General features: G+C 53.3%; 1 protein-coding gene across 1 annotated transcript in view; it reads right to left on the bottom strand.

The window, feature by feature from the left end:
• Positions 1-7,585: 7,585 nt before the first annotated feature.
• PPARGC1B (PPARG coactivator 1 beta) overlaps positions 7,586-13,478 on the bottom strand; it is a 114,802-nt gene continuing 108,909 nt past the window's right edge. Inside the window, exons 14-15 of the mRNA XM_075542712.1 lie at positions 9,722-9,876; positions 7,586-9,116 (exon numbers count right to left, since the gene is read on the bottom strand). Coding sequence (XP_075398827.1) covers positions 9,016-9,116; positions 9,722-9,876 — 256 coding nt within the window. The 3' untranslated portion in view covers positions 7,586-9,015. The remainder of the gene's footprint in view (positions 9,117-9,721; positions 9,877-13,478) is intronic.

The following is a 13,478-nucleotide window of genomic DNA, read 5'->3' as shown; positions in this document are numbered from 1 at the left end:
GTGGATGGCGCAGCGCACACAGTCGTGCAGCTTCGTGCACAGCTCGGGAAGCACGTAGGCCTCGAAGACCCTCGCTTCGGAAAGGTCTCTGACGGCCGCGGCCTCCACTATGTCCCTTACGACGAACTTCTTCATGGCCTTGGCTTTGGGCGCAGTTCGTGCAGCGACTGGGTTGCACGTGGCCGCCTTTCTTTGCATGGCCGTTGGTTCGCCTTTTCTTTGTCATCCCGGGAAGGAGGACGCGAGAGACCGTCTTACATAGTGCGAGATCCCTACGGCCACAGCGGAAGAATCCCGAGGAGACGACGCCAAGAATAACATGTCGTTTTACTTAAGTTTTCTTTGTTATTCATTACATCTGTTGAAATTTAGGGTGGAAAGACGTTTCCAGAGCTTATTTATTCCTAGAACAAGAAAGCCATGGGGCTATTTAACCGGATGGCGGACGAAGATTCCAGCCAAGGTTTACATACACTCTAGGGGTGAGAAAGCCCCCTTAATTATGGGTCCTCACATGCATAACAGGAAGGGGTTGTACAATAGGCATATGTGTGACAGGAAGGAGACGAGCTAGGGGTATATATGCATACACGTGACTAGGTGGGCGGACTCTAGAGTCAAGATGGCAGCCCAACCTTGGTCGTCCTTGAGTTGGCTTGACCCTGGATGTCTTTGGGCTCTCCTTCAGGGGAACCATCCATTCTCCTTATCAGAAGGAAGTGGGCTCTCCTTGGGGTGGGGCAGGCTGTAGGGTCTGATTGTTCTAGATGGCTGACAACCTTCAGGCAGATAACCTTCATTCAGTCGACCTCCAAGTGTACAGTCAGCACCTTACGTTTGGCATGTATTATGGGAGACAAACTGGGGATTAACTTTTCTCTTTCCCACAAAGTGCCCCCCTCGCTGGGTGCTCATCAGGCCATGGGGTCGTTTCTGTGCACTCACCCATCCAGACACTGAGTGGGGGTGGCCGACCGGCCCTGGGCATGCCCAACAAGCCCAACCCCTCTGGTCACAATCACCCTGCACCAGAATGAGGGGCGACGGTTCTTCTACCAGGGCTAGTTTGTGTACGATTTCCTTACTAAGGTTCCCTGCCACCTCTCAGGAGCACTTAAGTCTCTGCACTGAATAGTGAAATTGAAAGTCTATACCTGAAAAACAGCTTTCGGGGAAGACAAAGGCCAAACACGAGTGCTCCTGGACCAGTGAGGAAATGCCACAGGAGGGCGTGCAGGGAGACCCACATTCCCTCTTCTGCTGGGGTCTCCCAGCCAAGGGAAGTGCTTCAAGCTCACTCCAAGTTTCAGCTCTAGGACAGCCTCTGACTGGACGCTGCTGTGACGGTCTTTGGCATTGCAGTGTCAAGGTCTCTCTCGAGTAGGTTATGGGGTGTGCCTGTACACAGAGCAGCAGTTTCACAGAAGTCACGGCACAGAGTCCTGAGTGGTGGAGCTGAGAAGTGAGGTCAGCCTGCACGGACCCTTCGCTGTCCCCGTGGCTGTGGGGTTGACTCCCGATTCATGCACCACCATGCCACTCAGCACAGACCTGCGCTTCTTAGGGTCTTTGTTTATTTACTTGTATTTTTTAAGATGCAGGAGATTTTCCTTAGGTATCTGATACTATCTTTTTAAAAATCATTTTATTGGGGGCTCGGACAACTCTTGATCACAATCCATACATTCGTTCACTGTGTCAAGCACATTTGGACATTTGTTGCCATCATCAAGAAGGGTCATTAGACTCAGATTGCCGGGCCTTTCTTCCAAGGTGTTTCTGGGTGGCTTTCCGCTGCCAACCTTCCAGCGAGGAGGCGATCATATGAGCCATGTGCACTGCCCAGGGCCCCCCCGGCCATCATGGACCTCCTCAGCATGCTGCACGTGAACAGGAGGCATCTGAAGTTAGCAGAGTTAGGGAAGAAGTCAAAACAGGGAAACACAGGCAAGAGGCAGGAGACGTGAGGCTGCTGCATTGTGAAGATCGCAATGCATGGCATGAAGCAAAACGTGTATGCATTGCTGAATGGAAAATTGATTTGCTCGGCAAGCCCTCACCCAATTAAAAAAAAAAAAAGTGAACCCAGAGTTTTGGTGGGGCAGGAGGGGTGGGGGCAGGGGACTTTCCTGAGAAGTGATGGCGAGCCTTGGGAAAGCCGGCACATTTAGCACCCACGGTGCCCCCCCAAATAAGCACACAGGACCCAATAAAGAAAGACACACCGGGGCAGGGCAGTGGGTGGGATTTCCTTTTTAATCTCCATAGTGTAGTTGTTAGGTTTATTTATAAGCAGATCACTTCACTATTTACAGTACATGAGCATAGAGATTCTACAGTTTTTGTGATGTAAACAATAACTCCCCAGTGGGGGTCTGAGAAAAGAAGCCAGTTCTGAAGTATTTACACACGTTAAAATAGAACTTTATACTCACGGAATAATAATACATAGAGCAATTTGGTTAAATTATCTATGAAACTATAGAATCTGACAATGTACAAATACAGGAAAACAGTTTGTCATTTAGAAGGTAGACAGGGAAATCACACGGGAAATAAAATAGGGAAGATGACAACCACGATCATTAAAAGCAAAGAAGGTGTTTCCTTGCCTCTCACAGATAAAGTATTTATATAAATAAGGACACAACCCAACAAAATGGAAAAAATATATAAAAATCCTCTACCAATTAAAAAAAATAGCAAAACTAAAAACTCGATTTTCAATCATTAGCAGTGTCCTTTACAAAATTAAAACGTAGCTTTCTATTATAAATAACAAAGCAGATGTGTCCCTCTGTGTAGGTGAAATTCTTTCACCTTTCTCAGAAATGCATCAATGTAATTCCACACACACACACACGTGCGTGAGCGCACACACACACACACACACACACACACACACACCTTACATTCACGCCCCCCAGGCTGTAGTTACCTATTGAGTTACCTACTACATAATGCCCCCTACAGTAGTATCCTGGGGATGTCAGAAACCTCACAAGGTTAGCCATTCCCTGGTTTGACCCTGTCGCAGAGCAGGGGGAGCCTTGGCTCCCTATTGCTCGGAATTCTCTAGGCTGCATGGTCACGCTCCGAGAAAAGGCTCTGAGTCCAACTTTTGGAAATGCAGGATGGGCTCGCTGGGAACCCTTGCCCAGTCTATTAAGGCTAGCTACACACATGGTCTCTTGAGGAAGCTGGGGTTGTGGGAGGGACCTTGTGCAGATGTCAACACTGGCTCCTGGGACAAGCAACGGCTCGAAGCCAATGCTAACATCGCGACTCAAGGAGGTGGGGCGGGGCAGGCTTGAATTCCCAAAGCAGGCTGCACTGAGCTGGACTTCAGGATGGAACTTCCCTAGGAAGCCTCTGGAAACAAAATGGTCCTCTCCTCTCCTCTCCACTTCCACCCCGGACCACGCTCCTCTTGAGACCTCCAACCTGTTTCCATCAGAATCACAACATCCCTCAAGAAACAAAGTTGGGGAGAGTTTATGACTTTTTATTCCTAACACAAAAACAGTTGACAAAAGTTTTTAAATACAAAAGACAAAAACAAACAAACAAACAAACAAAAACCTGTTTGGCTATCCAGTGGACCACATCAAAGGTCATAACCAGCGCCCACTCCCCACCCCCACCCCCCACTCTCACACTTGCCCTTTTGGCTCGCCCCCAGAGCATCAGGCAGGCCGCCTAGCAGAGGTTCACTTAACAAGGGCAGCAGCAGGCCTGCCAGTATTGCGGTTACAGTAAACCCCTCCTGGGCACCCGGGCCTGAGGACAGTCTCCTCTGCCCACAGAGCAAGCGCATCTCAGTGGCTGCTTCTGGAGTCCTCGGGCCCTAGCGTTTCTGCAGGTTCCGAGCACGCAGACAGCCCGGCTTTTGCCAGGACACGCCATTCCCAGTGTGGACAGCAAGATGGTGGGAGGAGTCATTTGCCTTCCATCTGGGTAGCTGGTAGCTAACTCTCTCGACCACTAGATGGCGACAAGATGTTGATAAGGCAAAGTGCTGCGGTGGGAGCGACCCAATCCCCTTCACAAATAACCCAGGTGCGAGGCCAGGACAGCTCTTTTAAGCTTCCTGGGAGGATCCTTTGGCAACAAGTACTGCGAGGCGGGGGTGCTAGCTATTTAAAGACCTCCTGGAGGATTATTACACAGACCAGGGCCCGGCCACCTATAAATACCATATTTTTCTAAGCCCCAAATTTAGGCAACTGAATTCTATGCTGCTTCTGGATGCGTAAGGCATTCAGAAGAGATGGAAAATCTGAACTTTCCCCAAGTCCTGGCGCCTCCGTCTCCACTGCACTATCATTGCAGAAACAAAACACAGAAGCTCCCCAAGCATATGCGGTGTGATCCATGCCTCTCGCTGCCCCATATGCTTTACAATCATTTAAAAGAGATGTGCGAAGAGTTCCTAAGTTAAGCTGTTTAAAAAAAACACAAGTGTATTGCTAGTCTTGTCTGAGGGCAAGAGAGAGAACAGCCAAGTGGTCAGATGACAAGGCTGATGTGAGATTCGACACGGCCACCGAGCCAAGCCGGGCCTTCTGGCTCCGCACCCCCACGGCAGACTATGGCTTGGACGGGTCCTGGGGGCCGAACTCCTCATATTGGGTAACCCTGCCAGACCGCGGGCGCTGGAATCTGCTGCTGTAGGGTGCCCTGAAAAGAACTCGCCCCCAAAGCAGAGCGGGGCAGCCATGGACTTGGCTTACCAGGCTAACAGAGGCTCCCTGGCACTACAGGATGGGGATTGGAGCTACAGTGCGGGGACCTCAACACTCATCCCAAGCAACGCCCTAATTTGCCAGGTGAGGAAATGCAGGTCCATGTCACCACATGGAAACAAATCCCCTTCCTGGAGGCTTCCCACCCCGAGAGATGGCTTGTAGTTCAAAGACTTGCCCAACAAACCCAAACCAGTTGGCTGGGCTGTCTTGATTTTGTTTTAGTTTTACTAAAGTGCATAACAAGATCAAAACCCTGTTTCTAAGCCCATCAGCAAAGAGGCTGCGGGGGCGGGTGGGGTGGGCGGGGGGGGAGGCGCAGACCGGCTGGCACAGTCTGTTCTACTTCCTGGGTGAACCCCCTCACCCCACCCCTCTCTGTTGAGCTGAGGCATTACTGTGTGGGCTGCCCACACACTCCCTTCGATCACCCCATGCCTCCAGACGGCCCTGGACCCAGGTGTGTGTGCAAATGGCCCGGGACCTTGGGAAGCAGTTCCAATCTATTGCACTTCAGTACTAATCTGCCCCTGGCCCAGGTTTGAAGGGGGCGGGGCAAGAGACCCAGAATATAATTAGAAACCAGTTGATCTTGAGTCGACCCCAACTCATGGAAACCCCATGTGTGTCAAGAGTCAAACCGAACACCGTACAGGGTGTTCTGGCGGCCTGAGTTTTGGAAGTAGATCACCAGGCCTATCTTCCACGGTGTCTCCAGTGAACTTGAACCCCAACCTTGATTTAGCTGCTGAGTGCATTAACCCTTGGGCTGACTTTATCTGCTACTGCACATCGGTCCGGTTCCCTTCTTTGGTCATCTCTGATGCTGAGCGACGGGCTTCCCACAGAGGGAGGGCAGCTGGGAAATCCGGGTGGGAAGAAAAAGACAATGGCAACTCTGGCATCCAGTGGATCGGACCAGACCTATAGGGGGCATTCTGCTTCACAGTTGGTTGGCATGGCCCACCTCGCAGGCTGCCGGCTCAGCTAGGAAGGGCTGCAGCTGAGCCCTGGGCCTGGGCTGGACTCTTCTCGGCCCTTTCCGCCCACACCGGCATCTTTCTCGCTACACGCCCAGGAGACGTCATTCTCAAAATCAAAAGCACAGGCTTTAGGCGAGGCAAGGCAAGACTCTTCTACTGCAGCTCTTCTTGTGTCAGGGCTCGTGTCTAGAGTCTGCAGCTCAGGGCATCCCACCCCGGAGCCCTGCTGTCTCCTGAGCTCCCGGGCAGGCAATGCTTGCCGGCAGCAGGGAAAGTGTGATGGGTAAGGGAAAGGGGGCCTTAGCTACGCTCCATGCACTCCGGTTCTTTACCTCTCTGATGCATTTTCCTTCGGTCACCAGAGCCCCCAAGAATGAGGAGTCTGATTCAGCCTCGTAGCGACTGAGGCAGGAGATGGAAGAATTCCACTTGGTGGTTGGATTAGACATGTTTGGGAAAACGCCAGCACGGCACAGAGACAAAAGTATGACCCACCCGGCCTGGGTGGCTATGGACACGGTCTACAGGAAGCGTGTGTGGCAATCACATGTAAACATCACCGAGGGCAGATACTAGGACAGAGCTACAATGAGATGGTTGCCAAAGGCTGCTGCTCCCTCTGGAGTGCTCCTCTTCACTTGAGGGGAAGGAGACCAAGGTGGACTGCTTGCTCTGGGGAGAGACCTTGGCAGGGACCTCCCTATGAAGTCGTCCACAGCACCGAATGCGTCTGCGGGTTGGTCAGGTGGGTGGCTTTTTCGGTGTGGGATGGAGAGCAGAAGCCGTGGGATCCCCTGGTAGACATCCTGTCCCTTCAGCGGCCCCAGCACGTCTCAATGCCTGGTGCAGTCATGGAAGAAGCAAGCAAGCAAGCTGCATGGTCACCTAGTTCAAATTCTTGCAGCACCTTGGGCTCGTGAGAGGGGAGGGGGCGTATCAAAGACCAGAGTGGATGCTGGAGTCCGGACTCTTCCCAGCCCTCTGGACTTTGAAACCAGGGCCAGTTCCTACTGCCTTCACATCAGGACCCAGAGGAAGAAGACTTAAATTCTCGCCCATTCTGTAAGTATGCACTGTGTACCTGACTCGTGCTAGGCCACGAAGTCCCCAAAAATGCCCACGTCTGGCTTCTCTCTTCCCTCGTCTCCCTCCCCATCACGGAGATGTGTGACAGTGGTATTAGGAGCCCCGGGCAAAGAATGGCCTAGGGAGAACTTCTCTTATAGATCGGGGCATGGCAGGCAGGAAAACCCAGCCCACTGGAATACTGTTGTGTGATGGAAACATTTCAAAGATTAGACCAGGATATTAGATGGGTTAGCCCCGATGAATTAGTAATGTCTGTGCATTCTAACACCTTAAGACTCAAAGAACATGGAGGGGGGTCTGTGATCTTTTAGTTATGTCTGCCACTGGCCGGCCTGTGGAAATAGAGGCACCTGTGCCATGCGTCTGCTGTCTTAAACTAGGCACCACCACAGCAGAAGAAACGAAGACTCGTAAAGGCTGACAGGCAGGGGAAGTCGACCTCCCTATTTCCCCGCTAGATCCATTTCTCAGAAAAGGAAACTGATCTGACAGTCACCATTCAAAGTCCCCGCTCCCACTAAAGTTCCCTCAGTGGGTTTGGGGTATGCCCACCTTCCTGAATAAGAATACCAGCCCAGCTCACTCACTGAGGTATTTAATGAATCTTCAAAACAGAACAAAAGACAACAATAATTCCTAAAGGATTGGGCCTGGCACTCACAGCAGATCAAATTAGCTTGTTTGTTGAATGAGTGACTTTCAAACTTTTCCCAAGTAGCCGCCCCCCCCCCCTTTCTTTTCAATACAAAACATTCACAAACCCTCAGGCACGAGAGGTGGAGGAGAGGCTGCTCTGCCTGGCGGCAGCAGCAGCATATTCATTGGACCCTGCCGGCCAGGCTCTCCATCCCGGCCCCGAAGGCACGGGTCAACCTCCCACACGTTTCACACACTAACACAAGGCTGGAAGTAGGCTGACTAGAAAGTTTTCTGAGCTGGAGGGGAACCTGGACAGTATCTTCCCACCCCCAACCTGCAGCCCCTGCCTTCGCCCGCCCAGAGGAGGAGTGGTAAAGATGGCAGAGCTTGGTCGGCTGACCAAAGGACGGCTATTCCCTGACTGCCCTGCAGCCACGCGTGCCACTGATGTTCCATGGAGTGTCCATGGGACCCCTCAAGGTCAAAGCTAAGGCCGGGCTACCCACCGGAATTAGAATTCTTCTGAAGCTGGGGGGCGAGCTGTTAACCTAACCCCACCAAAGGGGCCCTCAGCCTTCTAAAATGACTGCCCACGTTAGCTGAACTTCACTTGCCCCACCCCTAGAACTTCTCACCTCACCGCCGCCCTGCGCAAACATGGCACCAGGATGAGGAGGCGCGGCCTGCTCAGCTCCAGTCTCCCCTGGCTGTGGGACCGTGGGCCAGTCACTTCCCCTCACCTGGGGGTCTGTGGTAGCCTAGCTGCTCACCTGCCTTCCTTACGGGGTGCGTGAGTGTCTGCTACACTCACGGACGAGAACACACTGCAAATGTGAGACGGGCACTGGATGGCAGCCACCGTTCGTCGCTAAACTTGCTCGGTAAGAGTCAGGGCAGGGCTTGGCACGGGGTGAGTGGGCACGGCCTGCCGCTGCTCTGTGTGGCTGGGCCGCCTCTGCCCCGGGGACCAGCCTCTGTCTCTAGGGGAGCAGGGGAGCTCAGTGGCAAACACCTCACGACAGTGTGCATAGTTCAGAAACCAAGGGAGCAACACAAATAATCCCAGGCACAGACAGCTGAGCCATAAATACATTATTTTAAGGATCTACTTTTTTTTTCTTCAATTAAAAATGAGTTTATAATCCTGATTCTATTCACAAGTAACAATTTCATCATCACACACTACGGACAAGAAATGGTATGGTGCACACAGCTGCGAGTCTACGAGGGCAGTCGGTCGGGAAGAAAGGAAGGAAGGAAGGGGGTGGGGGCAGGTGATGACCCGGCACGTAGAGGGGGGCACCCAGGACAACAACCCATCGGAAGCGAGGACACTAATGTGGCAGTGGAACGTCAACACCATGGAAACTCACAGACAGAAGCAGCTTTGTTCAATGTAAACATTGATTTTTTTAAAAGGGACAGCAGTTTCAAGTCTCTCACGTGTGTTCTCGCACGCGCTCGCTCCTCCTCACAGACCGAATCTCTTTGAAAACGTAAACATATTGGAAGGGCCTTGTCTGAGGTATTGAGGCACTCCTCGAAGGTTAAGGCTAAGATCAACGCAGGCTCTGCTGGGCCTCCTTCAGCAAGCTGTCAAAATCCATGGCTTCGTACTTGGTTTTCACTGACGGAGGGAGGGTCTCTTCCGAACTGGAATCTGGGGAGGGGGTGGAGGAGTCAGTGAGCGGAACCATCCAGGAGCCTGGCCCTCCGAGGGCCTGGGTGAGCGCCGCGTGCAGGGGCCAGGCTGCTGAGGGAGCCTTGCCAGTTCCAACACCTGTGGACCCCCCTGCCCCCGGCCCCTCACGAGCCCCCTCGCTGTCCCCATACTCAGTGTGGGCCCAACCCTTGACAGAGGGACGCTGGCTGGTCGGCAGACCAAAGGATGATGCTCAGCGTGTCCCCAAATGTAAGCCTGCGTGACACAGCATGGTATCCGTCCGTCCGGTCCATTCATGGTCCAGGCTGCCCCCACGGGGAGGGGAGGAGAGGGCCCACTGTAAGATGCCCTCTCAAGGAGGCAGGGTGGTAGCTGGTTTTGTCAAAGACGCAGCAGCAGCCACTGGTCTACCCACTGGTGGGAACACACGACTGGACCTTCCAAGAGGCCCTGGCACCAAGACGAGGACTCGGAGAGGAACAAGTTGGTGCTCTCTCGGCACAGTGGCTGCAAAGCCACACCAGTCAGCCCTGGGCACTCAGCCTGGGCTCCACTGGCAGAAGCTACCGGCCATCATGCTTTGGGAGGCCCCGGGTGCTTACCGTAGTCCGTGTATCTGGGCCAACAGAAGTGCCGGAGCTCTCCGGAGCTCAGCTGGAAGGAGGGCTCATGGCGCCTCCGCAGGGCAGCGCCGTTCCTCAGAGAGAGGGCCGCGTGCTCGGAACGCCGGTAGGTGATGAAGCCGTACTTCTCGCCTCTGGGGGGAGAGGACAGAGAGCAGGGCACTGGTCAGCTTGGTGGGCTCTGCGGCACCACCACTGCTAGATGAGGCGCGAGAGCCAGGGTGATAGGGTAGCCAGTCCCGCAGGTAGTGGCGGCGCCCACCGCGACATCACCGTTCCCCACAGAATGGGAAGACCCCTTCATCTAATCAGTGTGCCAGGCATCAGCCAGCACACGCGGACCTTCCACCGGCTTCAGATGACCCTGTGGGCTGCCTTCACCGAGGGCAAGCGGTGCTGCAGGGATTCAACCAAGGCCTCCCTGGCAGGAGTTGAGCCGGAATTCTGAACATCTCCCTTCGTCTCCCTCACGATTCCTGCCCTCTTGAGTTTTCCACACCTACTCCTCCATCAGATCACTTTCCAGGTTGTAATTCTGTGCACCCGTGAAAGCCAGCCTCAGAAACCCCTTTCCTGACTACTGACGTGGCTGGCTCCTTGTCTAACACACTGCTGCTTTCAAGCCAGCTCAAGGGCTCAATAAACTCACGGGACTATGAGGCTCGTGGGCCGGTGAGTTGCTGAAATGAACTTCCCACCCAAGCAGAATCCAAGAAAATCCGCTCGGGGACTTCATCGCGACTGGGAGGCGACCCCTGTCTCCCTGGTAGGAAGTGGGCACAGCAAGAAGCAGCCACTTGGCACCCACGAGGGAAGCCGGCTTTGAGTATGGCACCAAGGCAGGAGTGATGGTGAGCGCACGAGCTTGGTCAGCTCTGCGAACGATCAGCACGTGTGACGCCTGGTGGGCACTCACTCCCGCCGGCTCCCTGTGAGCTCCTCCAAGCCAGGGACCTCAGGGCGGCTCGAAGGGCTGCGTCCATGGTCCACAGAATCGATGCTCCTGAACCAGGGCCACGCTGGGGTCCTCTTGCCTCCTCACAATCCAAACAGGCAGTGTGTCCCAGCCCTGTTCTTTGTAAGACCTGGTGCATGGCCCCCCTCTCCCCAATTCTCATCCGCGAAGCCCTCTCTTTCAGAGATCAGTTTGCTTGCTCCCTTTGTGGTTGCATTTGATTGATGGATGTTTGCCGTTAGCGTTGGGGAGAGACCGAGCAGAGAACACACCGACAGACTCTCGGATTTCTACCGGCACACATCCTGCCGTCCGTCGTTCGCGGCACCTTGCCTGGGTGGTTGGTTTCCATGAACAGACTGGCTGCCCCGAGGACCCAATCTAACCATTAAAGCTACTGCTATAAATCTCCCCCAGCCGAGAGAGATCTTAAAGGCGCGTCGCCTGGCAAGCCAAATTCATGCTTGGTTTTCAGGACTTCACACGGCATCCCCAGGGGTATGAACAATAGAAACGTGGGTAAAGGGAGACAGCGGACGGTGAAAGCTAAGAAAATAATAACTTATCATTTATTGAGGGGTCACCAGGGTGGCGGAGGGAGGGAAACATGAGGAGCTGATACCACGGGCTCCAGTAGAAAGAAAATATTTTGAGAAGGATGATGGCAGCTTTATGTAAAATGTGTCCGACACAATGGATGCACGGGTTGTGATAAGGGCTGCAATACAAGAAGACTCCAAAGGGCAGTTTCCAATATGAAGCATTTAAGAGATTATTTCACGGGTTCATCCAGGCTTCATGGCCCCCAAAAGTGTAAATTGCACGAAAATGTGACATTCCGTGCTGTATCAACGCCCTCCTCCTGAGCAGGACTCTTCTACAGAATCCTTGGTCCAGAGGCTCAGTAAAGGTAGGCGGGCACCACGGATCCCTCTGATCTCAGGACAGAGGAGACATCCGTTCTCGGCCTCCTATTCCCCCGACGTCCCTTCCTCCTCTGCTGCTCCAGGAAGCAGAGACAAGTAATGGCGCCTTGGATGGCTGCTGGTCAGCTTTGAAGAGCCGGAGCACCGGCAACCCAGCAGGAGACGGAACAGGTGCACTCAGCATGCTGCTAGCCCAGGTACCCGGATGGCCCATGAAGCTGTGGCCCTAACCCTCTAAGGCAGTGGTTCTCAACCCGTGGGTTGAGACCCCTTGGGGGGTGGTGGGTGTCGAACGACCCTTTCACAGGGGTCACCCAATTCATCCCAGTAGCAAAATGACAGTGATGAAAATAATTTTATGGCCGGGGGTCTCCACATGAGGAACTGTATGAAAGGGTCGCGGCATTAGGAAGGTTGAGAACCACTGCGTCTATACCAGGAAACCAAAGCCCCACGGTGGCTGGTTGCACAGAGCAGCCTCAGCAGTGGCTCTTCTCCGCTCCTTCCTCTGGTGATGGTGGTGATCGACATATGGATCACACCGTTTTCACCAACTCGACAGTTTTCAGACAGAGGGTTGTTGAGACAGTCCGGATGATCAGAGGTGCAGCCCCCCCCCCCCCACCTTCCTCAGCGAGCCTTCCCGAGCACCACGCCGAGGCTCCATGCCCGCCCAGGGGCCTTTAAAGTGAAGGCCACCTGATCCTGGCGACAGCACACCGGAACAGGCCCGGGCTGCACGCAGGCTCCGGCCCACGACGTGGTTTTCTCTGGTGCTTTTCACATTAAAAATGGTGCTAATCCAGTCTGTGAGAGAAGATTTGGAAATATTTCAAAACTGACCACGTTTGGATACTTGTGCGTGCTCAGTTCTCTTTCCGGATGAAGCCCTGCAGCCCGGGCCAGGAGGAAACAACAGGGCTGCTTATAAAACGGGCACTGGTGCCACGGAGGGTCGTCGACAGGGTGGAGCGTGAGGCGTAGTGACCGCCCAGTGCAAGGTGGGTGTTCAAGCTGGCCACGGATGTGCGTGCCTCCCCTCCACCTTCACCACTGCACCCCTCTGCTACCTCCAGCACTGACAGCAGACATGGCGTCTAGTCCGGGCTCTGCCACTAGCTGCTCACGCGAGTTTTCCGAGCTCCCCAGAAGGGAGAGCCACAGAAAGCATGTGGTTGAAATTCAGCAGCTTATCATTTGCTCTCCCTTCTGATCCATTTTAAATTTGTCCTAGTCTGTAAATATTTTATGCTTTCTTTTCTAGTGAGGTTTGTAACCTGTTTCTTTTTTATTGTTGTGTTTAATATTTTTCTGTATATGAAATTCAGGATAGGCGAATCTACAGAGAGAGGAACTGGATTCATGATCCCTTTGGGTGTGGCGGGGAGGCTGGGGGAAAATGGAGAGCTCGTGTCGATGAGCACAGAATGGAGAAGATGTTCTACAACAGCTGTGGTGATGACTGTATAATTCTTTTTGATGTGATTGAACTACTGAACTGCGTGACGTGTGTATTATATGCCAATAAAACGGTTTAGAAATTAAGGAAGAAAGAATGATAGACTGAGTAAACACATGACAGCGTGTGGGGAAGTTTAAATACGAGAACTCATGGGCACTGCCTGCCCCTCTCATGGACCACGCTGTGTGTCCCTTCCCCTGAGGCTCCTCCAGAGTGGCTGAAGCCACGGTGTAGACACTGAGAAATAAGCAGTCATCTCTAAGTGACCCTGAACCTGTGCCCCCAGAACCGTTGGCTGAGAGGAGTGGGCAGCCCAAGCTGAAACCACCATTTCTTGACTTGGTCCAGATAATATGTGTCAGAATTTAACCTGGCGAGCTGTGGTGTAATCTC

This window comes from Tenrec ecaudatus, chromosome 2 (genome assembly GCF_050624435.1).
Source record: "Tenrec ecaudatus isolate mTenEca1 chromosome 2, mTenEca1.hap1, whole genome shotgun sequence".
Lineage (NCBI taxonomy): Eukaryota > Metazoa > Chordata > Mammalia > Afrosoricida > Tenrecidae > Tenrec > Tenrec ecaudatus.
The sequence above is the reverse complement of the archived record's forward strand: the minus strand, read 5'-3'. Positions and strand labels throughout refer to the sequence as shown.